This window comes from Anastrepha ludens, chromosome 6, assembly GCF_028408465.1.
Source record: "Anastrepha ludens isolate Willacy chromosome 6, idAnaLude1.1, whole genome shotgun sequence".
Classification (NCBI taxonomy): domain Eukaryota; kingdom Metazoa; phylum Arthropoda; class Insecta; order Diptera; family Tephritidae; genus Anastrepha; species Anastrepha ludens.
The window spans coordinates 62,036,648-62,064,088 of record NC_071502.1 but is presented as its reverse complement, the minus strand read 5'-3'; the positions used below and the strand labels follow the sequence as shown (position 1 = coordinate 62,064,088).

Here is a 27,441-nt window from a genome sequence, read left to right as displayed (position 1 = left end):
GAATGCGTTGATCGGAGGCGATCTGGGGTGAACCGAGAGGATTGGATGATTTGCGATTTGTTAAAAAGTGAAACTGTTTTTTGTGTTTTTAAATTGGCGCGTTTTTTGTATTTTCGTGTTCGTTTTGGTTGCGTTGATTTTGATGATAGCAAATATTTATGACTTTGTCAATAGCTGTTATATTTTGCTGCTTCCCAATCGTCTGCACTACTACGTATGAAGCTGAAGAGATGTGTATATACACACACACACACAGACATATGTATATTAGACATGCGTTTGCTTTTAAATTTCTTTAGCTCCATAAACAATGTTTGATTCTTACTTTTAAGCTGGTCTTCCATCTTTGCATTTATGCTTTTGGGATTTCGATATTATATAATTTTGAGTTTTATATATTATTATTTATCACAATTTTAGTATAGTTTTTTTGTTTTGCTTTGTTTATTAGAAGAGAAGTTGGAATAGAAGTTTTGCACTTTGTTTACTTCTCTTTTTATATTGTCCTAGACGCTGTATCGGAAGTGGGTGCGCGCATGCACAGCAACAATCGATAAACAAGCTAATAAATTGCTAATAATAAATGAAAAATAGGCGGAAAAAACCCGATGTATATCCGTTGAAATGAAATTAAATGAAGCATAAACAAATTTTTTTTAATTTAAAGCAGTGACAATAAAAAATTTAAAATTGGAAAATAAAAACAAAATCAGCTTAATGACGTAAACGCCAAGTAAATAGGAGATTATCACTAGAAAGATGACAGAACAGGAAAATTAGTAGTGAGACACTTTTCGAAACCTGTAATTTTTTGTTTGTTATAGTGTTACAATGAATTTTAAAATAATTAGAATGGGCAATAAATTCCGTATAAAATATAGCTTGGTCAGAACTTTTTGGAATAAAATCTACTTTTGGAATAGAAAATTGCCGTTGGAACAAATACAATAATTAAATTTACGCAAATGCATAGGAATACTTTTTTTTTTTGATTTTTAATGCCTTTTAACATAAAAAATATCTCAGCTTAGCCTATAAGAATTTATTATATTCATTGGCTTAGTAAGTTAATAAGTCATTAAATAAATGCATACAAATTTCCATACATATATGTAGACACACTTGTGCTCACATAATTCAGTCACTTCATCTTTTTACAATAACCGCAATATTTTTCATGCTAAATTTTTTAGTTAATTTCTTACGAAAATATATTTCATTATATAACGAAAACGTTGTACACTGTATAACATAAATCAAAGTTCTAAACTTTGTACGAAATACACAAAAATTTAACAAATTTCAAAAATTGTAATTTTTAACATTTTAATCCGAAACGTTAGAAAACTTCTGGGTATGCAATTTTGTTGCCTACTAATTTTAGTATAGTAAATTATAAGTTCGACGTCGTTAATTTGTGGAAATTTTTTCTACATATGATCTTGATCATTTTCTTCCATATGAAATACTTCCGAAAATGTGCTTTAGTGTGTTGAAAATTTATTTGAAATTAATTATTGAAACTTTGTTTTAGAACATACAGATCCATGAAAATATGGAAAAATTCAATCCACCTTCCCAAATTCCTCACTCCCAAATGCCGTTCTTGGAGTCCAATCACCATCTATTGCAGACGCAGAGCCGCAGCTTCCTCGCGAGATCCGCGTAACTTTGGCCAAATTGCGTTCTGGATATTCTAGCTCCTACCTATCCAAAATCGACCCCGATATACCGAATATATTTCCAGTATGTGAAGGTACACCGCACGACACTAACCATCTCTTCACATAGCCTATTAAAGCTACATATCTAGCAACGCTCTCCCTCTGGCCCCAACCTGTCGAAACAACTCGCTTTCTGGGTCTACCGTTAGATGAGTGAGACGAAGACGATAGTTGACTACATTGCCCAGGCATGATTTAATAAGCTTCTACAACAACAGTAAAGTTGTTTAAATGAAACACTTCAATGGTTTAATAAAATAATGATTCAATGTCAAGTGATCTAGGCCCTTTGGACATTGTCCTTAATTCTTCTAAAATTCGTTTATTTGTATTCTTAAGAATAATTAAAATAAACCGAAAAACTTTTGAAAAATTTATTAATTTTTGAATTTATTCAATGTTAAATATTAAGGGATAGACTCGACTGTCTTTAATAGAAAGAAAAGCTCAACAAGATTTTTTATACACTTCAAACTTGCACTTTATTATCCTAAAAAAAATAGTTGAAATTTGGGTGAAAATTTGATGCATTTCTATACATTTTGTCCAAGATTTTAAATTGAATTTATGTTACAATATAATTTTTATATAATGGGCTAAAATTAAAAAAAAAATGAACAAAGAGAGGAAAAATAGACAAAACTGGTAGAAATGTAGCTGAAATTGAAAGGGCTACTTAAGCTTTATAAAAATCATGAATATAAAAGGGTGGTGTTTTAGTGGAAATTTTATAAAGTTTTATTAGTGTGGTCCATAGTTTTAAATGTGGATTTATGTGATTATTCTTTTATAGTGAGCTAAGATTAAAATAATAATATTAGACAATAAATAAAGAGAGGAAAAATAGCAAAAACTGCTCAAAATGTTGCTAAAATTTAATGGACTATAAAATTGCGTACTAAAATTATCTAAAAATTATTTAAAAAAAAGGGATGACATTTTGTTGAAAATCTTACGAATTTTTATATATTTTGGCTAAAGTTGTAAAGGTATTTGAAAAAAAAAACTTTAAAAATTATAGTACTAAACAACAAATTAGCAAAACTGGTCGAAATGTCGCTGGCTTATTAAGTTAAGCAAAACTGTAGCTTATTATGATTTTTTTCTTTCAGGAGGACTGAAAAATATAAACACATGTTTTTTAATATTATACTTAGTCCAGCAAAGTCTTGATTTTCAGATACAGAAACAGTCAAGAAGCATAAGAAAAAACACTTAAGCAGATAAAAAGATGTTTCTCCAAACAGCAGAGATAGATGATTTGAGCTTATTTTTTCTAAAGTTTGCAGAGCTAAAAGATATAATTAATATTAATTATTTATTATTAATTTATTATTTAAACAAAATATAATTAATATTTATCACATTTATTATAATAATTAAAATTAATTATATATTTTATAAATTAATTAATATTTTCTTAATATATTGACACAAGCGAAACGGGTGCGTGTTAAAAAATGTTTCAAAAAATACGACTTATGCAAACCTTTTTATAAACAAAATATCGAGATAAAATGAAGAGCCTTTGTGGGGCAAATACCCTTTAATTTCGATCACCATTTTGTTTTATTTGATGCATTGCATTTGTAGGTAAATATTCCCTATTTTAGCTGTTAAAATAAAAAATTATATTCCACCTCTCATGCAAAGTTTTTAAATTCCGATTCCTAATATAGAGAACGCAGATTTCCATACGAATGCGAATGTGAAAAGACTGTGAAAAATAAACCAAAAACATAATATGCTAGAGACAAACAAGAAGAGTGACTAAATGTTTTGAAAACAGAGAAATCATAGAATTGAAAAATCGCAAAAAAAACATTTATTTGACCAGCGTTTTTCCATAGAGTTTACAATCTAACTTTGAAGAATACCCACGAGATCTAAACAAATTGAAAGCACTAATTGAGTAGGCCTTGACGTATTCTTAATGACTATTCAAAAAAGCGTAAAAATTTGGTAGTAGCTGAAGTCAAAAGCCTTTGAAATTTTATGGACTCAGCTTCATTAGAAATTAATACTAAAGAAATATTTTTGAAATTGCGTAATTGCCATTAAAATACCAATAAATGGGGAAACAATAATAATAATGAACAATAGTAGTTTGTATTTTTATTGAATAAATAACTTCTATGCAAAAGTTGGCAAAAAGAACATACTAATTAATTTTTTACAATTCGCACTGAATGAAAATAATCAAACTCGAAATCGAAAAAAATCAAAACAGGCAGTCAATACTACAGTTTTTAGCCATCTTCTACGCCACACACACACACACACACACACACGCACTGCATTCATGCATTGCCACTTAAGTTGATGGCTGTATTGCTTTTGTTTATTTGTTGTTTTTGTTTTTGTTTATCTTTTGCACGAACGACGACACTAAATGCCGCTAAACGATGCATAATTATGTATAACTGCCAAAACAATAATCGCAACAACAACAAAACAGCGGTGAAAAAATAAAAAAAACAAAAAACAAATAAAAAGATTGACGGCAACAAACAGCACGCCCCCAAACGATTACGTTATGCCTTTGATGACACGAAACACTTAGGCGACGAACGCCGTTACACCCGCACCCGGACAAGTTGTACCCGAAGTTATGTATCAAACAAATGAAAGACTCAGCGCCGAACTTGTTTCGGCATTGACAAATGCCGAGTATGTTTTACTTGGTGGTTGTTGTTGCTTCTGTTGCTATTTTTGTTGTTCGTGTTGGTGCAACACCCGCATAAAAATGAGCGCCGAAGTTGTGATTGCAAGAAAAACAGCAGAGTGATGCTTGTGTGCGGGCTAGTGCATGTGTGTGTGTGTGTGTGGGTGTGGGTGCGAGCGCGCCACCGCAAAGGCGCAAAAGTCAGCCACCAAAAGCGCAGAAGTGGCCGTGTATTGACAGCAAGCGACAACAACAACAGCAACAGTGCGAAAAACCACATCGTACACTCTGAGGCTTACAGTGGCAGCAACATATATGTTGCAGTTAGCTTAGCCTTTTGTAATTATTCAATTGTTGTTAACCCTCTTGTTATTGTTTGCGGCGTTGCTCTTCCTTCAACCGCCGCTGCTGCTGTTGCGCTGATTGGCTGCTTGCATTTTCGACACTTTAGTATTTTTTCGGTGTAGTTCTTCGCGCTGCCGTTGATTTTCTTCTGTTTAATTTTAATAAATTTTTTATTCAGATTTTTATTATGCGCTGTTTCCTCTGCGTTGCTGTTCACTGCTTGTTACACTATTGATTTATTGGCTGATTTTTTGTCGTTGTGCATTAGTCGTATGGCTATTTTGAATTCGTGTTTATTGGAGTTTTAGATGAGTTTTTGTAGTTTTATTTGACTTTTGTTGCTTTTTAATAGTTTCAACTTCTTCTTGGCTAATTGCCACTTTGACACCTGACATCGTTGCCTGTTGTTGCATGCAGCGAGAGCAAGTGGCGCACAAGCGTTGCATGTTGCTGTTGTGCATTTTACATTTCAACTACTTTTTCGACTGCAGGCTGTGCATTTTTTCTCACGTTATCACGCTTTGCAATCAGTCATAGAGGCTGTGCGCTTTAACCTTAGCTGTTCGAAAAAATTTAACAAATTTTATTTTGTACATTTTATTGGCAGGAAGCATTTGCAATGGAGGCTTGCTCAAATAAATATATTAGTGATCTTTTTGCTTCGAATTAATGAGCATGCACGTGTGTGTGTGTGTGTGTGGACATATTTCGATTTCAAACGAAATTTTGTAGGAAAATTAATTGAAATCGATGCGAACTTAAAATTTAAATGCAACTGAGTTTTAATTAAAAATGCAGTGCAACCAAATGAACTTTGGCATTTTTTGTGACCAACTACCCGTGACTTTCCGCTTGAAAAGGTGCGAAATTTTCGTATTATTTATAGTATATGCATACACAAAAAATAAAGAAGAAATTTTGCAAATGTATTAATGTATTAACGAGCAGCGTAAAATTGCACAAGATTTTAGGGGAATATAATTTCCCGAAATCAAAATTTTTAATTAGCACGGACTTAATTTCTTTCCCGGTACTTCCCAGAGCAAAAAACATACTTGTGTAATATTTGCATTGCTATTTGGAATGCAGGAAATATATTATTATTATTGATGAAGTAGAGAAGTGAGAGCTCTCTTCTTTACCGAAGAAAGGGGCAGTAGTACAGCCCTCGAAAAAACTTTAGCACCTCAACATTTTGCCATGTTCATGTCAGACTAACTATTTTTTTGTTTATTATTTCCATTTCCTATATTTTTTTATAAAAATAACTTCATTCTATAACAAAGGTCATATAAATCCATGTTTCAAACTTTGCGCAAAATTTATAAAAATTCGAGAAATTTTCATAAAAATGTCAATCTTTTGAAGCAAAATTTCTAAAGTTAATTTAAGTACGAAGTTTCACAGCTCATTAAATTTGATTGTAATAAACCGCAAATTTGAAGTAGCTATAAATTCTGTTTAATTTTTAAAAATTCTTCTCCCTGATGGTGTTGCGTAGTTGCCCCATATAAAATAAATTTCTTGGATTTGTTATGCGGAGAAAATACGCAACACGGTCAGGGGGAAAATGATAAAAAATCAACCGGACTTTTTAGCTACCTTAAAATTGCACTTCAGCTGATTAAAATCGAATAAGCTTTACAATCACATACACAATTTTGCTAGAAATTCTAAATCAGAAATAGATAAGAAGAATTTAGACGAACATTTTGTAGGATTTTTTTTCCAATTTTTTGTATAAAATTTGAAAATAGGATCAATGCGGTATTTGTTAGACAATCAGGTAAATTTATATGAAATCTCCTGTTTTATACTTTAAAAATATATATAATATATTAATAAGCTCCTCACTTTTCATTTGAAATAAAATTTTTGAAATACTTTTTGTATGTCAAAAAATATATATTTTTAGCGCACACGCGTTTACACAGCCGTCGACTTAATGCCACAAATCCTTGAAATTCCATGCCGCAATTTATTTCAGAAATATCAAACTCACAAATAATAAACAATTAATAAAATATAGTCAACTATTAAAATTTATAATTCATTGAAAGCGATAAAATTTAAGTAAAAATATCAATGAGTATGCGGGCCTATTTTATCGCGCATCACTGTATTCTACAAGAGAAACAATTTCATTTACATTTCAACCCACAAGCGCGTACACACAGTAGCGGATATTGAAATGTGGACTCTTGTGTAGCGCTCAATTAAAGTTGAATTTTGACGGCGTCTAGTAGGCATGAAATTTGTTTTTGTGGCACTTAGTTGCATACCTTTGGTTTTGTCATTATTTGAATGTGCGATTGGGATGTTGTGAAAAAAAGTGGACAATTGCAGTACCATAGAAAATGAGCGAATGTAATAAAGCTAAAATTTTAACTTTACATCGCGAATTAGTGGTTAAGTTGATACAGTAAACTGAAAAATTGTTTTGAAACTAATTACAACTTCCAAGCAGAAAAATATTACTTTAAAAATACTGCATTAGAAGGTTATTAGAAACTTTAAAAACTGATTTAATAAATATACTAAAATTTCCACTAAGCCCTTAAGCCAAGTGTGTACAATTCTTAAAATTAATTCCGACATGGGTTCAGGTGTGCAAAAATACAATAAAAATTCCGCCAATTTTAGAGTGTCCGGATTTCAGTGATTACTGCTGAAATTGATAAAGTGGCTATTTTTTTTTAATAAAGATAATATAAAATCTGTTTGACCAACCAAATTTAAAATTGGTAAAAATTTATACAAAAAAAGTTAGCATTCAAATACTCGGTTTTAAAGAAAAGTTTTATACTAGTGGCTATTCCTTGCAGTTTGAATGAATTTTTTTAAGTAGTTCGATTTGGACAAGTAACTTTGCATGACAAGGCTTAATTTTTATTTCGAAGTTTGCTTTTCGGGTTCAATTCATGCACCAATAGGTATGAAATACTGTTCTTTTTTTAATATCTACTTAGAATTAATTGATTATCGGTTTTATATTATTTTCAAGTTATATCCACAATAACTCCTATAATAACATGGAAAATATATGAAAATTTACAAATAGAAAAATACAGGCTCGTCCAAACAACTAAATGCATGTTTTTATATATGAAAAAAAAACTAATAGAACTATGTTTTTTTTTGTTTTTCAAATATTATATTGTGTATTATGCCTTTAAATATTAGAAGGCAGTAATCCCCCTGAACTATTTCATGCATATGGCTGCCATGGCCAACTTTGCGATAGTCACTCATTCTCAGCTCAATTTTCCAAAATTTTGTGAACGGTCACTGGCATTAGCTCACGAATGGTACCAACCAGAACCGATGCTTGATTCCCTCCATAAAATTGATTTTTCAGAGCACTCGACCAAAAACATTTCATATGCGAACAAAGCGTAACTCTGAGGCGGTAAATATACTACACCGCCAAATGGGTGTTGGAAAAACTGTCGAAATTGGTGCGCAAAGTATCGGTTGTTTGAAGAGAAGATCATACAAATGCATAACTTAAATTTCAGCGCACAAAAAGTAGGTAAGCCTCTAGGACCCTATAACAGATATGATGCTCCTAGCAGCTTTTGTGAAACAACTAATAGGCAAATAATGCCAGATTGCCAAAATCCACAACATATGGTCACGGTCTGTCTGACCTTTCTTAGTCGACGCACAGTTGTTTTGGTAATGAGTTTACCATTTCTAGAAACATTGTGCAAATGTAAACCGATTGATTTTGTTCACATTGAGGAAAAAATTATTTAGTTTAAGAAGTAGTTTGAGCCACTCAAAGCAGTTTCTTTGAGCACTTTCAATTCAACACTTTATAAAACACGACAAAACAAATAATTCTATATTTTATACAGATTTCATAATATTTGGATCTCATAAAAAACCATTTGCCGTTCGGAGTCGGCCTAAAACTGTAGGTTCCTCCATTTATGGAACAAAATCAAGTTGCACACCACAAATAGGAGAAAGAGCTCGGCGAAACACCTAAAAGAAGTGTACGCGCCAATTATTTATTTACATTTATTTGTATTTCGGAGCAAGGATATAAACTGACGAACAAAAGATTAGCCTATGCTCTACCGTATCATGAAAACACTGACTATGAACATCTGCATATATTTATCTTTTGGAATCTTAAGAGACCAATAGCTATTAGAAAAGCACGAGAAGGGTCTTGCTTCCATCAGCTGTTGCGGTTTGTAATAAGAGAAGTCGGTTTCACTCAAATAACTTGAAGTATTGAAAAAGTTGGTACGGTGGGTTTCCTCGATTTTTTTAGGTCTTTAAGCATCTTCTTATCCACCTCTAAAGTAGCTATAGACTTGAAATGGGTTGTTAGAATACAAAAATTTGTGCATATATGAACGCTTCTCACAATTTCGTGGTTACACTTTCTACAATGACTAGGCACTCAGCTGCTAATATGTAGAAAAAGCTCCACATATAATAATTATTAAAAATATTGTATATGAATATTTAAAAAACGCTTAAACAATATTTTATAATTGAACTGATATTCCAGAAGTAACAACAAATCAGCAGTGGGGCCAGTATTGATACCGCTTTCTAGTACCAAAACTTCAGTGCCATTATCAGATTATTTTTGTGGGATGAGCTCTCGCGTCCATAACGCCAATTTCTTTGAAGGCTACTTGATGAGATATCCAGCGAAGAGTCAATAGTTTTGAATTTGCTGTCAAATTTTTTGTCAAAGGTTCAGTCAACTTACACAAGGTGGCGCAAAATTAAACACACATTTTTTATTAACTTTTTTACTAAATAAAGACAGGATTTTGGGTTATTGCAATCTTTATTTTGACCTCTATGCGCTCCACCGCTTGCCTGTTTGTAGACTGCAGCTGTCTAGTTTCCAAGTGTCAAATATGATTGACGTACGACGCCATTTTCAAAAATTATATTTCTCCCGATAGGGTGCTTAATTTTGCGGCACCTTGTATTTTAATTTGCTTAATTCCTTTGCTAACATTTTTGTATTTTTTTTATATTGCCATCGTGTTTGCGTAGCCGTAGCTCTTACATAAAATATCCAATATGAAAACATTTTAAGACATATTAGAAATATGTTTGTGTATCGACGCAAATGCCTGTTTTAGACCTCTGTGTTTAATATTTCGTCGCTATTAATTCTCCACCATTTTATAAAAAACCACAACCAACCTGCAATGCCTGCGAAAATTTAAACAATCACAAATCGAATTTTAAAAGCAAGATCGCTAAGTTTTTGTTTTTTAATTTTGATTTTTTTGCAGTATTTGTTTGTACAGATTTTCAAGTAAAATTCCTATTACAGCAATCACTTTGGAGTTGAAATCTTTCACACAATGTTGTTTTGTTTCTTTACTTTGCAGTGTTTTCTATAAGTTTTTCTTGTTTTTGCGCCGATTTTTGTTTACTACTTAAGTTTTCTATTTTCTACACAGCGTCGCGCACAAACACGCACACTTTTTTAATTTAAATTGCGATTTAAGCTCGATTTGAGAAGAATCTGCGCAGTCAACTAGCAGCGCGATTGCTTCGTCACGTCTTGAATACTTGTAGAAATAAATTTAAAGTGAAATATACACACAGATACACACCAGCGCTTGCGTACGCTTGCCTATTTAGCGCTTAAGTTTCATAAATAAGTTGCGCGGATTTTTATTTTTCTGTTTTCTTTCTGATACTTAAGTATTTAGGTTTCAATCAATTGAAGTTTTGTGTTTAGTAAAATTTTTGTAATTTTTTGTAAAATTCAAATTTCTGGTTTCGCGCTAAATTTGATAATTTTTCCACAATTAATATTTTCAATTAAATTTTTTTATTAAATAATCCACAAAAGTAGCCGCTGAATTTTTACTTTTATAAATATATTACAGATATTTTGTGTTTTTTCCTTTTGTTTTTCAATTTGCTACAACAAATTTTTATAATTCGCAAACACGCGTTTTTCTCGCATAATATATTTTTGGAGGATACTTCTAGTTGTACTTGTGTTCACGACGCGCGTTCACACTGTTCTTTCGCTTCGTGCTTACACTTCTTTCTTCTTGTTCCTCCTTAAGCACTACTCACTACACAGGCAGAGTTAATAAGCCGCTGTTTGCATTAGTTCGTAACTCGCGGCGGCAATTCGTTCGTGCGCACTTGCCGAGTCGCGTAATTCAACAATGGCTATAATGGCAGAGTGTAAGTTAACCAGCCAAAGGCAACCGTGTCTACCGATCGACGACGTACTCAAACAACGTTCGAGTGTAACTTTGGTAAGCAGCGCTAAAGCCAGGCACACAAAACGTACTCGTACTCGCACACGATCACGACCACGATCACGATTATAAACGATCTTAACACATCAACACTGTGTGACACACTGAAGCCGAAGTCATAGCTGTAAAACGTATGCGAAGCACATAAGTCCGTCCGGCCATCCGTCTGATCGAGCAACCAGGTATGGTCACAGAAGCGACGCAGCGCGCAGCAGCTCTCAGGCAATGAAAAACAGTGGTGGAAACAGTCTACACCCTGCATGTAACCTTCTCTGCATAGTGTATTTCCATTACTGCTGTTACTACAGCTTCGCTCACCTGGTTGGTTGCCACGAACAACCACCATACAAGTAAAAAGTTCGCACCATTCGTTTGGTCTCTCGCCTGTCCGACCATTCAACGTTTTTCATAGTTCCCACTCGGCCACTGCCCGTTAGCGTGCTATTTCAAGTTCGAACGCGATAACCGTTGGTGTTATTGTTTATACGGTCATACGCGCCAAGAGCTCATCGAACCTCTGAGGGTGCTGCGCCAACGCCTCTGTTTTAGTTTATTGTTCACACTGTTTTTTTTTGTTGTTCGCTGCTTCTGCTGCTGTGAACTTCCTCAGCGCCGTGCACCTTTCAGGAAGTAGCGCACGCATTCTGCGTATAGGCCGCGCTACGCTAATTCTCTCTACTCTACGGCATTCTGTCTCTGACGGAAGGGCACAAATATGCCGGAAGTATTTGTGTGTTGTTGCTGTAGCGATTGGTATTGGGTAGAGGTTGGCGGCGCGAAGCCTAGTCGTGTGCACTTGGGCGGGTGGTTGATAAGAAGAAAACTGGAGCAGGAAGTGTTTGTCTGGCAGCAGGAAAAGATATGCAAAAAGCTGCACATGTAGCTGATATAACGGATGCTTTTTAGGTTTATAGAATTAGTTTCCAAATAAATCACAAAAAGCTAATATATTGGCTTTATTAGATTGGATAGTTTATGGAATTTAGAGCTTATAAATAATTTCGGCATACGGCTATCGTGACAGGGTAGTTATTGTTATTGTATAAGAGCATAAAACATTGCCTATAATTTCTTGGGAACTGCTTCTCAGCTGAAAGTTCTTGACCGGATGTAAATCCAGTTTGTTGAGGGAACATACATAGAAACCGACTATCGTGGAACTTAAATGTCAAAAGAAAGTATGCTGCGTCACCAGTTGGCAACAACTGTCATCATCAAACACTCGCACATATATATATAATTGGCGCTTACACCTTTCATCGGGTGTTAGGCCGAGCTTCTCCTACTATTCGTGGCATGCGTGTTGATGTTTTTTCACAAATGGAGGGACCTACAGTATTATGCGGCCTCTGAACGGCAGGTGGCTCTTTTGTGAGGAGCTTTTTCGTGGTAGAAATACGCTCCGAGGTTTGCTATTGCCTGCCGAGGAGCGAGCGATAGTAGAAACAACTTTTTGTATCACAGGGTTTCGAACCCGTGCATTCCAAATGGCAGTCACACACCAACCCATTCGGCTACGGCGGCCGCCCTTTACGCGCACACCCATATTTTGTCAGTTTAATTACCTAAAATATTCAAGGTCAGGATAATTAGGTCACTCACCCCAACACAGTTAATAATTTTATATTTTTCCTACTGCTTATTTGTTTCTATTTACAAATATTGTACATATGGGGCATTCTTCGCCAAACGGACACCCCCATCTGCCCAGAACAGTTTTTATAAAAGAAATTTTTTCCTATGCCGAAATAAAAGCTTATGTCATGTACTTTAATTTGTCATGTGGCACTTTTTTAAATATTCAAGATGGACGACGAATATTGACAAATATGTTGGAAGCTTAACAAAAGATTCGAGTCTGCAGCACCAGTACCAGAAATACTAAAAAGCCATTCCTTCCAAATCTCAAACAAAAAGGAAGTGATTATTAAAAGATTTTCCAATTCTCCAGAAGAAAAAAAAGTTTTCCTGTGAAAAAAATCCTGTATTATGAAAAAAAAAATTCCAATTTCAGCAATTTCCTTCAATATTTATATTCAGCAGCGAACCCAGAAACCCCCGAGCATCATGTCAATATTCGTCGTCCATCTTGAATATTTAAAAAGTGCCACATGACAAATTAAAGTACATGACATAAGCTTTTATTTCGGCATAGGGAAAAAATTTTTTTATAAAAACTGTTCTGGGCAGATGGGGGTGTCCGGTTGGCGAAGAATGCCCCATATGTATGTACAGCGCATTCTCTTTTAAGCGAACAACTAACCCCAAATCTACATTTTCTACTAATTGTGACCTAACATCTGCCAAACTTTAGTTTTGACCTTGTCCTATTTTCTCAGGTGGGCACCTTGTTGCCTCGACATTTCATTCTATAAATGGCATCATGCAAATCGGATCGGTGTATTCTCGCGTGCCAATAGCACGGCCAAACGAAAATTTAGCTTCCAAACTACGAAATGACAATTGATATTAATACAGAGATGACAAGGAATTCGGTAAGACAGATGATTTTTAACAATGAAATACGTGGTCTCCTCCACCTGTCATTTCTATTTTAGCACAGCTTTTTTCAACATAACCAATAGGAAGTGTAGTTGTAGGGTAAGCGACTGAAAAAAGTGTCCGCTTGAGAGCGGTGCCCGTTAGAAGAGAGTACACTGTATAAGCACCTACCAAGTTACGAAGTGATACGTATGCCTGTTTGTACGCCTTAGCAATTGTTCCGTTTAACATATGTATGTACATATTTCTGCTGTACTTAGCTCTACATACTCGCATTAGCATACCTACAGCAATGCTGCTTCCCATTTGTGATATTCCTTTTTAAGTTCATACCGCATTAAGTATATATTAGGGTAATGCTGCATTGGCAGTGCATATGAAGACATTTTTTTTGAAAGTATTTAACGAGCTGAATTATTGAAAATCCATTAATTAATCCAACAGCTGGCTGTCAAATCATCTCAAATGATAGCTCCTTTACTATTTCTATCGTTGCGGTCACTTTGCTTGCCCTTCTGGCTTTCTGAAAATTGGTGCGTTTGTAGAAAACGTACTATAACCCAAAAAAGTGTTTACTTGGACAGTTGATTTCACATATATCTCTATCGAATGCTCTAAATATATCTAAACAAAAAAAAATATATAATAACCTAAAGTGTCTAAATATCTAAAAAAAACACCCGTTACATCAGAACATACTTATGAACAAGTGCCAAAGTTTACTTATATGTATGTGTGTATTAGGCCGGGTCGATTTGTGGGGAGGCAAAAAAATCGCCCATTGCTCTGTGAAAATCATATTCTAGAGATCAAAATAAGAAACTTTGCCGAAGGAACCATACCTCTAAAACGAATTCTGATGTCCCCCAATTTGGGTCGAACTTTTTAGTTTCTTTTCTATAACTCACTTAAATTAATTTTTTCATTTACATATGTTCTGACTAAATAAATTTCTTAAGAGAAAAAATAGATATTATTATAAATAAATAATAAATATTATTATAAATAAATAAATATAAAGAAAAAACATAGCCATTTAGCTGATTTTTTCATGTAAAGGCCAAAAATGGTGATATTTTTAAATTGGGGGACATCAGAATTCGTTTTAGAGGTATGGTTCCTTCGGCAAAGTTTCTTATTTTGATCTCTAGAATACGATTTTCACAGAGCAATGAGCGATTTTTAAATCGACCCGCCCTAGTGTGTATGTATTCCATATGCAAATTAATTTATAAGTGCTCAAATTTGCTCAGTAACATTACTTTCGGATAATGCGCGTGGGAATGGAAGTTAATTCAGCGAACAGTTGAGCGTAATTACCCGCTGCTCATACCTAACTGTACATGATATGCAGCTTTTTGCTTCCGAAATTTTCTCTTGCTGAAGTAAACAAAAATTTAAGGGACTATATTTAGTCGAAGTGAATTCTTAATAATCCATCTAACCTAGCCTACATACAAGAAGTCCCAATGGAACTGTGTTTTTTGCAGTGTTTTAAAAATTTGCGTTCTTATTAAAAATTTAATAGGCTCTAAAACTGCATACCGGAATAAAACTGATTTTGATGAAATGTTGTAGATTTTTCGTAATTTAGAAAAGTCAATCCATATAAACTCTTTAAGGAGCCTTCATTTTAAATATTTAACTAGAGTGGGGACAAGTCCGGTCACTCTTTGATCACTGTGACGGGTGAAGGTATGCAGGGATATAATTGTGATTCGAACGCGTTCGAGACAGTGATATCGGTTTATTGTTTTTTTTTAATTCAGTTGCTATGCAATGTGTTCAAATGCATATTTATTACAATTAACAATTTATTTGATTTGCTCTAACACAATTTAAGCGATGTTTGCAGAGATTCATTTTCATTCCTTGCCTACTTGATCAACTTGCGTAAAAGTATGATTCCATTTTATTGTCTTTTCTTGATTCTACTGAAAATGTTTATGCAGCTTGTCAGTTCTGCTGAGAATGTTCTAGAGTCACTTTGTAAGCTTAGGTTGTCTGGTGAAGCACGTTTTTAAAATAAAAAAAACACAATTTGATTAACGGATGCAATCCATTATTTTTCTTTTTGTATGGCGAAAATGCGCAACAGGATCAGGTAGAAAAATTATCAAAAATTAACGAGAATTTTGAGTCAATCCAAACTTGCACTTTAGGTTAGCTTATTTTAGGTTAACCTGGCTGGCTGAAAACCATCACATAGACCTATTAGCGGTTAGTGGTACCAGATGGAGCTCTACCTTTACGTTTTTCTATAATAGACATCTTGTCTACTTGTCTTGCTTAGTAAACTCTGAAGCTCTAACTCCGAGATACATTCCAACTTTTCATATTGTAGAGCTTCTAAGCATTTTATTCGTGTTCTAGCCAATGTAGGACACGAACATAAAAGGTGTTCTAAAGTTTTCGTCTCTTCCAGTTGCATTGCAAAATTTCAAGTTATCATTTTTGAAATTCCTATTTTGTATGCGTGTGTAAATTGTGGCCTGCCAATATACCTACTCTCTTTTCGAGATAGAACTAGTACGAGTCTGGCGTATTTATCTGCATTCTGTTTACACATTCCACCACCTGTCTATCCGTATTTTTATGCCCTCAATGAAAGCGCTCTTGGCAATCTCATCTACAATTTAATTTCCGTTCTTATGTCCGGGTACCCAATAGATGTGCGGTCAATCTCTCTATTGCTTCCCTGTTTCTACGAACATTTTTAGATGAAATTTCATATGAGTTTATTGCCTTTATTGCTGATTGGTTGCCAGCGTAATATTTTTAAAATTCTGATTAAAAACTTTGAAATTTTCACTAAAAGTTTTCGAACACCTATAAGTTTATACAAAGTTTTAAAATTAAACTTATATGATATTTCTTGTAAAATGAACTACATTCCTCTCCGGACATACCATTGCTGCCACGGCAGCTTTGATGATGCCTTATGCATTATAAACAACCTCAGTTGCACACAACGCTGCAGGAGCGCGCAGAGTCTTTTTTCTGTTTGTTTTTCGTTTTTTTGAAACCACATTTCTCAAAACAGAGGGCACGATAGCTCAAAAGGTTGCAATCGATTGGCCTAAGAACAGATAATCATCTTCTGAAATACATTTATGTGGGATTTTTTCAATTAGTTATAGTAAAACAAATCTATAATTTTTTCAGTTTTTTAGCAAAAATACAAACTTTTAAAGGTAAGGTAATCTTTATCTTTTATTTTTAACTTAAACGCTCCCACGACAATCGGTCCTACATAACCGGAACAGCTCGGATTTATATGCGGCAAAGGGCTGTCTCTTTACCAGCATTCCCCGTATATGGATGGGGTATGTCTATGCGGCTACAACAAAAATAACAACAACAAACTTTTAAAGTGCCCTTATTTGCATAAAAAACATTTTCAAAAATGGCTACATCACTCTGTATTCAGATTTTTTGACTAATAACGAGGTCGTATCGCAAGTATCACAATTTTCGAAAATTCCAAACAGGCGATATTTAAAAACTACTAAAGGGAAAGTGTTCGAAGTTGGCACTAGGAACGATATTGAAGATTGTTTCAAGATTTTTGAAAATATATGTGCGAGCGAGTCTTCTTGAGTTAAACTACCTTTACGTAAGCCCGCTTTGTCCAACTCTACCTGGCCGGACACACACATTACCGAACTCTCATTTGACAGAAATTCTGATTACCGGCCGCCTGCGCAACAAATAACTCACGTAAAATTTAAGGTGTCCTAAATAAGCGGGGCATACACAATAACCTTGGAAATGAGCGTGTAATGATTTGGAAGTATGGGAAATTGTGTAATGATCCTACCCATCTGCCACACAATCGTAATTTAGAAAAACGAAACTATTGTGAGGAAAAATTTCTACGAACGAAATAAGATTGTCAAACAAATTTTATCATTTAGGGTATTGGCACTACAGCAGCTGATTTTGCGATTTTGTGTATTGATTGTCAAAGTGACCTGCTTCTTTGTTCGTTTGTCTACATTCGCGAAGAAATTTTGGCAATCAGTACTGATAATATAATACTTAAATTTTCGAATATTTCAATCGATAACTTTAAAGTAAGTAAAAGATCCTTGTGCAAGGCGTGGCTATGCAAAAGTGAAATCAGCATTTCTATAGAAGAGGTACGTATTAGGGTTATCAATCTCGGATTCCGGTGTTTTTCTGGTCCCGGAAATCTCGAGAGTAGCTTGTATTAATTCGGGATCTCGCAAGTTTTGACAAATCGAACAGAAAGAAGTAAAAACTTGTTTATTAAAAAAAAATGATTACAATAAAAAGTTTTTAATTTCCCAAAAACCTGTTTTAAGCTCTATAGAAATGAATTTACAGGCGATTGATTAAAAGTAAAGTTGAATGAGAAGTGGAATTAGAAAAAGTTGGCTTCCTTATTTATATGAGGCGATTTTATGTTGCACAGCCTTTTATGTAAATAACCTTTGTAGGAAGTGAAGTGGGGTTAAAAGGGGAAATGCTCTTAGCATTCCACAAATTTAGTGATATTGATTTTTTCCATTTCTTATATAATAATAATATTTATAATTATAATTATATAAATAATATTTAAAATGAATCGTAATATTTAAAATAAATCGATATTGATTTTTTCCATTTCTTATATAATAATAATATTTATAATTATAATTATATAAATAATATTTAAAATGAATCGTAAACGAAGCTACTCGCTGCAATTTGACTTTCAAAATGGAATGTAACAAACCCCGTATTGCTCCAAGAAAAAGTTGAAAGACGCAAAGTTGGCTGGCAACTAACGTTTTTGAAAACGGTTAGTTTAAGGACCGTTTACACCAAGCGATTGTCGCTTTCGACTAAAAATCGCCTCATGGGGGTCATAATCTCCAAATTGCTTGTGACTGTCTATTAACGGTTTAAATGAAAAGTGTTGAGATTAAATGATGGCTTTCATTAGCAGAATTTTTTTTAATAGTTTCAGGTTAAGATTAGAAGTCTCCACTTTATAAGTTTTACTGCTCTTACGAACACCAAGATATATTAAAACTAGTTGTTTTTTTCCTGTTTTTTTTAATGATTGCTTATTGTTTTCTAAATCAATCATGATTTTGAAAATCGCCTTGGATTTGCGTTCTTAAGTCACATGGTTTTTTAAATACAATTTGAAAAAATGGTAAAAAAAGGAAATTTTTTTTATTGCATGATATGTGTTCGGATTAGCACTCGATTGGCAGAAGAATTATTATGAAAAAGACCAAATTTTTCCACTTATTCTTTCATTTTATGCATTTACTTAGAACATTTTTACATAAAATTTGTTATTTTCTCATTTTCTTATGCTTAATCTCGACATACCTTGTCAGGAAACAGTCAATTTAATCTCATCATATGGAATTTGCTGTTCTTGTTGTTAGAGCATAAACATTTCTCATACTTGTACGTTTAATGCTGGTGGAATGACAGTCATTATATATATATATAATTGGCGCGTACACCCTTTTTGGGTGTTTGGCTGAGCTCCTCCTCCTATTTGTGGTGTACGTCTTGATGTTGTTCCACAAATGGAGGGACCTACAGTTTCAAGCCGACTCCGAACGGCAGATATTTTTTTTATGAGGAGCTTTTTCATGGCAGAAATACACTCGGAGGTTTGCCATTGCCTGCTGAGGGGCGACCGCTATCAGGAAAATGTTTTTCTTAATTTTGGTGTTTCAGCGAGATTTGAACCTACGTTCTCTCTGTGAATTCCGAATGGTAGTCACGCACCAACCCATTCGGCTACGGCGGCCAACAGTCCTTAGCAGGATATAAAACCGGGTCGTTTCGGTAACGTAGAACCGGCTGTCGTGGGAACGTATAAATTTACTGTTAAACGTATGGAATTTACTGTTCCCTTTCGTTTCGATTTAAATGCTTTGTAAATTTTAATACTTTTTGTTTCATTCAAATATTACAAGCAACTTCATATTTGATCTCAAAAATTCACATGCTTGAGAACGGACTGGAACCAGGGTCTTCAGAATTTCAAGATGTAGTTTTCAAATTCTGCTTTTCTCGTCATGTGTGAGCTGAGTGCACGGTGGAGAGAATTAAGAAGGTACCTCAAAGGTGATAGATTACAAGGTTCGGCCATACGAAAAAAAATTTTGACAGTAACTTCAATTGCATCAAATGTTCATTACATTTCAGGCCTATTCACACACTCGTCTAATCTGTCGTTGCTCAGACGGCAAAAAAGTAACAGGAGCAGCAGCTGCGTTGACTTTTTCTTATATCATTAACACAATCTCAGTTTTGTCGTAAACAAATCGTTCTCACATTCCCTGTTACGTCAGCAAACCAGTTGATTCCTTTAAAATCGGTGGGAGCCGATCAACGGTCTGATGTTGGCCACACCTTGTGAATTATCTCCACCGTGTCCTTGGATGGAGCGATTATTTACGTTTCATTCTAGCCTTGTTGCATTCGAAATTCGAAGAAGTGATTAAAAATTGTCCAATTAATACCCAATTGTACCCCATGGAAACAAATCCCGGAATACACTTTTAGAATATTCAAATGCCACTGTTCTTAGCAAATTCACAATTGTATTATCTTCAGCTTTATGTTTACAGTTGTGAATTTGCTAAGAGCAGTGGCATTTCATTATTTTAGTCATAGCCGCCAGTAAAGCTTGTGGCTCAACGATATACTTTCAGTTATTGAATTTTTGTTTATATAAAGAAAACCTCCGTACCTCAATGTGAACCTAGGGCGAATCCCGGGATTACTTAAAAAATATCCCTATCTACCGGGATCAAAATTTTCCGCTATATATATAGATACATATGTATATAAGTATTTTCGTACAAGACATGTGCGACAAACGCCAACAACCAACATCTGTTCAGCGTGAATTCTTCTGTTCTCTCTCCTTTGTAAGCAAATCAGTACAGCCAAAGCCTTCGTTCGCTTGAAAGGTTGTTTTTACATATTTGAAGAAGTATGCAGTTTAACAATTACTCATAGCAACATTTGTTTTTGAATTGAATCGAGCGTCAAAAATATATGAGCGTGTCGAATTGTGAATGTCAACTGTCTACCTGTAGGCAAATAAATCAGCCAACATTATTAACCTCACCTTCTTGCTGAACCCCGTTAAGGAATAAGGAAAACAAGCGGAGGTACATGGAGGGACCCGTGTTATCGTAAACAATTGCTTGGCAACAAACTGCCGCTGCAGAAATTTCGCATTATATTTTTATCTTACGAAGATATTTTTATCTTACATAAATTTTTTTTTCGGTACAAAACACAAATTTATAATAACAACACACCTTATCACTTCAAACCTCAATCACACTATTCGAATGTAGTATTTTATCAATTGGTTCGAAGAAAGCCATAATGCAACCACACCTACGCTACAATTTACTTACAATAAATAAGTCCATACCTGAATACAACACACAACAAGCGGACGCAACCAAGCAGAGCGAACATATGCGCCTGAACTTGTTGTGAATACAACAAAATATTCAAACAAACGAACTTCGAGTTTGATCGTAAACGATATTCAGCGCAGAATCGCAATTGATCGTGGTGTTGTGGTTCTGTGGCCGATGGTTAACGAACCACACAGCTGCGCGTGTATGGGAGCGTGAGTACGAAGTATTAGATTTGTGCGATAATGCAACCAACCGCTGTGCGAAAAAGGGACAAGTAGAATAAGCAATGAGTTCGAGTGTGATGTAAAAGAAAAGGAAGCATCAACAACGAATAGGACATATAAATGCAATGCATGAGTCAAACACAAGCGCACATGCATAGAAGCTAGTTAACATACGTGTAGTAGAGACAAATCAACATATGTAGATATCAATAGCGCAATGCATGAATGAATGAATGAATGAGCGCGAATTTGGCGAGGCGTCTAACCCGTTGCGAATCGCCGCCAGTTGGGAACAACACATGGTGTATAACAGTTGAACACACGCGCGCATACACAAGCGCAAACACAAACACTCTAAACAAGCTCACTCATACACATACATACATTCGCGTTCAAGCCTCATACATTCATTTTGCGTTCGTATAACAGTTACGTCGATCGCATTGCAGGCCACAGGCCCGCCAGCCAATAGAACGCTTCGGCGCATCCACGGCGAACACTAACACTAATGCCGCACTGACGCATGCGGCGCAATACACAAACACAGCTGCTGATAGTCGGACCAATTGCAATCATTGGCGCGGTTGTTAGACGATAGACAATTGACAATAGAGAGCGGGCAGCCCAAGGAGGATAGCGACCATATTGTAGACCGTGGCAGGGCGGCGTCGTTGGACAATGGCGATGCCAAAGCTTTGGCTTTGGCTTTGCCTTTGAAAACTGCGCAAAAACAACAAAACGAACAAAAAAACACACAAAACGCGAAAGATCATGCGTGTTCGCGAAATAGCTGTGAGGTGGTGAAAGAGGAAAAGGCGAAGGCGCGCGCGCGTACTGGGGAGAAATTGCGTGTGCGTAACGCACTTTACGCCGCTTAGCTGCACATATTTTGCAGTTAGCGCGCAGTGGACAACTGATATGCACTCTCACTTCAACAATAACAAAGCCAAGAAAAACAATAACAAGAACACATAGGAAAAAAAGCACAAAACGCATTAAATGCTGACGCACAGCGCAACCAATTGCAACTCCTTCGGACGGGGAACATCTACATATGTATCTACATACTTTGGATTCGCTGCTGCGCACTCACTCACCTTCGTTCCGCCGTGTTGCTGCTGATGATGTGTCGCGCCACTGCCCGCTCCACCATTGGTGATGTTGTTCGTCGCATCGACGATGGTGCTGCTAACGACATTTTTCGGCTCCTTGCGCAGATCTTCCGGTTCGCGTTTGATGCTGATAGTCTGTTGTGCCTGTTGTTGTGCTTGACGTTGTTGTTCGGCGGTAACCACCACAGCTGTGGTGGCGCCACCAGCTGCCGCGGCTGCGGCTGTGGCGGCTGCCACAATGGCCGAATGCTGTGAAATGGTTGTTGGAGTTGCGGATGCGTTGCCGGTGCCGCCACCAGCCGATGGGTGTGACCCAAGCAGCAGGCCTTGGAATTCATTTTGCGATAGGCCGGATACGTCCAGAGGTGTGGTTTGGCCATTCAATTTGTTGGTAGAGGCAGTTGCAGTGCTGTAAAGAAATTAAAAAAAGAGGAAATTAGCAAATAGTAATGGTTATTAGAAAGAAAACATAAAAAAATTAATAGAAAAATTAGCGAAGAAAAAGTGGTGAATTGCTTTTTTCTTCTTCTTTCGTTATCCTTCTCCACATCTTCGTTGTTTTAGTAACGCGTGTGCATGCAACAGCGTCATTTATTGCATCCATAGCAAGCGCGACAAATTGACAATTGGCTGTTGCAATCAAGGCGCCTAAAAAAGAGCAGTTGGGGCAACAATTTTCAATTTGCATGTTTCAAATGGCTTGTGGCTTGTGCCGCAAGGCTCTGACTTTCGTTGCTGCACTTTTGTGGTTAGTTGCGGACATGTTCAAGTGCAACAACACCAGATGATGATGACGCGTGCGCTAAATTGCTGGCAAATGAGTGCATTTGTAATGGCAACAACGGCAATCATTGTTGCAAGAAAACAATTACGAAAAGAAAAAACGTTAGAGCAGCTAGTGGATTTTTTGTAAGGTTAGTTAATATTTTCTTAGCAAAAGGTGTTATAAACGAATAAATTTTCCTTTTATAACTTTTAAAGTGCCTCAACGTGCCATTAGAACTGTAGGCAACGCCATCTGCAGGAGAAATAATTTAAGCAATAATTCATTTATTGACTTATAATTCTTCAAAAATAATTACGGGGAATATTTTAAGCATAACTGAATAAATACGTTTCCGGAAAATACCCTCCCCCACATAATCTCAAAAAAAAAAAGTGAGCATATATGGAAAATCTTTTACTCTACAAAGCTTGTATGACCCAATCGAAATGCCCCTCTTTTTTGTTTAACTTAACCCATAGCGTGCGACGTTCCCAACAATTTACAATTTTTGAGTTTGGTCTACCGATGATTTGTTTCTTCAAAAGGTCACAAATCGGTGATTATCGACGTGGTTAACTTCTTATTTCTGAGCAGATATCCGAGCCATGTCTTGGCCCGAAAGTCCTATGATATTTCTATGCCCCACAATCCAGCAGAGAGTGACATTGAGGTGATGCAGTGACATGAACGATACACAATTTTTGTTAATAGTTCTAGGTTTAACTACTTATAATATATGGAATTCAATATAATTAGAGTGCAGCACTTCGAAGACGCTCCCATTTTATTAATAGCCAAACAATTTTTTTTTTGTTTTTTTTTTTTAATTTATTTTGAAATGTTTTTTGTACTTTTTTGATCTCTTACTTTACCGGTTTTTATTGCTTAAACTTGATTGTTTGATATTAAGCCAAATTGATATTTTTACTGATTGATGCTAGCAGGCCTACTTCGCATTTTTTTCGTTATAGGCATCCGGGTAGGGAAATCACAGTTTCACGTAAATAACCAATGTAAAAAGGGTTTAAAGTCAGTTTTTATTCCCTCAACTCATTCTCTTTTAATTTCAACCTATGTTACTACATACATTCGCATATTTGGCTAGTTTCCTAATGCTAGACATCCAAAGCTCAAGATCTCCTTTTGGGGCTGCGGCTTGCACAACCTTTTTTAAGGTAAATTTTTCTCTATAATGGTAAGGAAATTTATGAAAAAGATAAAAAGTTGATTGTATCTGTTTTCTTAAGTGCAAAGATCTGATATAATTTGCATAATTGTGGTGCGTAGAAGCACACCCAGTGAAGATTTTACTGCAGAAGACTTCTCGAATACCAGATGAATCTGCTGCTGACTTCATAGAAAAGCTTAAGAGGTTTCACAAGTCCTAAATACACTAAATCTTTTTCCTTCTTCCGAGTATCACAGACCGCTGTGCCGTCATCTTAAGTACTCTGACTAATTTCAATATAAAAATTCTAAGCAGGAAAAGAGGATGGGTACTTATCAGATATAACTTGATAGTGTAAATACTTACAAATAAGTATACGAAGTCTGCCGCTAAGCATTTACGTTAATGCTTACTTTCGAATATGTGCTTTATATGGAAGAAAAGTATCAACAGCGTAGGCAAAAAAAAAACAAAAAAAATTTACAAAAATTAACGCTAATTTGGAGCGACTTCAACATTACACTTCATAATACTAAAATTTATTGGGATATACAACTGCATAACTAGAAGTTTTTTAAAGATTTTGATTAAAAAGTTGAAAATTTTGAAGAAAATTTCTTGTTTGGAACTTTGATTTACAAGGTTTCTTTGCTACACAAACCCTATATTTTTATAAAAAATTTACAAAAAAAGATAAAGAAATTTAATTATTTAAGTACAAGTGCATATTCGGCAGGGTTGGACAATTTTCACTATCACTTACAACTTAATGATTAAAATTAGGGCTTCATTATCACTAAGCCTTCAGGTTTTCAGTGTTTGAACTATCCGCTTATTGCAACAATTATTCAGTGCACTATGACCAACCCTGATATTCGGTTGACTTAAGTTTCGTCTATCAGCAAGACTTTGCAGCTGCTCGGAAACGAACCTCTAGGAAAAACTGCCTTCACATGTAGAACTAACATAACTAAGCTGCAGTTAAAGCTAAGAGATTTTTCGCGTTTAATTCTTTAATTCTAATCTTTCACACACTGGACTGTTGCCGTTCTCTGTAGGAAAAACGAAGAGGTTTCAACTCATTTGCATCACAGACTAGAGAACAATAAAGGCGAACTGCATATGGCAGTAGAAATTGCAGGGCAAAAGGATATTTTCAAATAGATAAAAATGGCTAATGGATGGCTTGTCGGGTATCCACGGAAACTTTGTTGAAAGGGAATTGGAAAGGTAACTAATTTTGTATCTACTATCCGAAAAGTGAGTTTTTATAAGGTGTGGCTCAATAGCAAAATATGCAGAAAGGTTGAACATCATTTGCCAAAGTTGCTGCAAAAACGCAGAGAGGTACTGATTTTTCTTTTCCTCTGTACCTGTTTTGAACAACGTAAAAGTGAACCTTCAGCGCCATGCATTTTAGCATTACCAATTTTTCAAATTAGATTTACTGAGGGAGCGAAAAATCAATAGATATACACAATCGATATAAGATGGCGCAAAATTAATCACCTAATTTTGATTTTGAATAACTTTTTTACTAAATAAAAAAATGATCTTGAGCGAACTGTCTAGTTCGCGAGCATCAAATATGATTGACGTACGACGTCTTTTGCAAAAATTATAAATCTTCCAATAGGTGATTAATTTTGCGCCACCTTGTACAAGGTGGTGGCACTAGAGCAACAACAACAATTACATTTATTACGTTTTTGCACTTTGGTATTTGGAATGTTAGAATAGAGAATGAGCATGAAAACAAACAAACAAACAAGCAGGCCACTTTGACATTCAAAATACAAAATCACCGGAAAAAAAAACTAATCAGCTGCACTGCTGAAATCGCCTTGGATGCAGCTCATCGAAAGAATTATATAAAAAGTAATTCCACCAAGAACCACTACAGTAACTCATTTTTAGTTATTTGAATAAAAAAAGGAAATTTAATAAACCATTTATGATGAAAAACCTTTTGAAAAAGAATTATGATAATCGCTTCTCGATAGAATTATGATAAAATATATTAGAATAATCAGCTTGGCATGGGGATTCAGGCAATCATAAAACAAACAAAACAAAAACAAAAAATGCAAACAATCACAACAACGCAAACAAAGCTACAGCAACAACAGGACTTCGTCTCAATCACTGCTAACGCAACCCAGTAGTGCACCATCAACTACGCAGAAATTGCTAAACTAAGCAATCTGCAGCTTGTCCAACAACAGCAAATAAACAAGCAACAACAACAAGTCAGATACGTGTAGTGAGCACAACATGGGCAACACGTATCCTGCTGCTACAAACAAAAGCCTATCGCTGCTGCATTTTGCGGTTACACTGCCTGCAAAAACGGGACTCGGGCGCGTGCACCCGTTCCTAGCTTGTTTGCTTGCAACATTCATGCAGCAAATGTGATTGCGACACCTAAGTTGCTACAAAATCAACAACAACAACAAGAATAATAGCTATGACAATATGAAATGCATGCCTGGCTTAAGCTCACTGCTGCTGTCCACCCGCTGCTATTTGGCATTTCCGAGGAACCTGTTGCCAGCCACGCTCTGTTGCACTTGAATTGTAAATTTTTATGTTTGTGGCCGTTGAGCAGGCAATTGGTGGCGTTGGAGTTGTTATAAAAGCATTCTGTCTGCCTTGTAGTTTACCTGTTGCTGGTTTAGCCATTGTTATTGTTGTTGTTGATTGGTTATGTTGTTATTGTTGGCATTGCAGATGTTTGCAATTTCGCACGGCAGCAGTGGTGGCATTAAATTGTTGACGCGTGCGCGCAATTTTCCTGCTTTTATTTGTATTTTTATTTCTCGAGCTCGAGTCGAGGTGCCGCTGCTTTGTTTTGTTTTCAACGCGTTCTCCCACTACCTGGCAAAATATTTATTTTTTGATATTCACACTTTGTTGTAGCTGTCATTGTAATTATTCTGGTTGTGTTTCGTTACTAGAATTCTCAATGCCAGTCCTGTTTCAATTCGGACGCGTGCTATTTTCATCGCCTAGCAGCAGCACAACAAACAGTTCGGCGCGCATGCGCGTTATTCCGCTCTGCGTTGCGCTCTGATTGATTTTTCGCACTCGTTTCGGTTATATGATGGTTTTCTTTTCCTGTTCCTATGATAGCTTTTTGTTTTTGTAATTCGTTATTTTTTTTATGAATGCTGCTCTACAACTTTAGCTGTTCCTGCTTTGCTTTAGATTCGTTTGTTCATTTCCAGTTCTAGTTCATTTGTGAT

At 35.4% G+C, this 27,441-nt stretch overlaps 1 protein-coding gene across 2 annotated transcripts in view; it reads right to left on the bottom strand.

The window, feature by feature from the left end:
• The window catches only part of LOC128866001 (protein grainyhead-like), a 246,932-nt gene that overhangs the window by 122,549 nt on the left and 96,942 nt on the right, over positions 1 to 27,441 (bottom strand). For both annotated transcript variants that reach the window (XM_054106453.1, XM_054106454.1), the window contains exon 3: positions 22,248 to 22,671. In XM_054106453.1, coding sequence (XP_053962428.1) covers positions 22,248 to 22,671 — 424 coding nt within the window. The remainder of the gene's footprint in view (positions 1 to 22,247; positions 22,672 to 27,441) is intronic.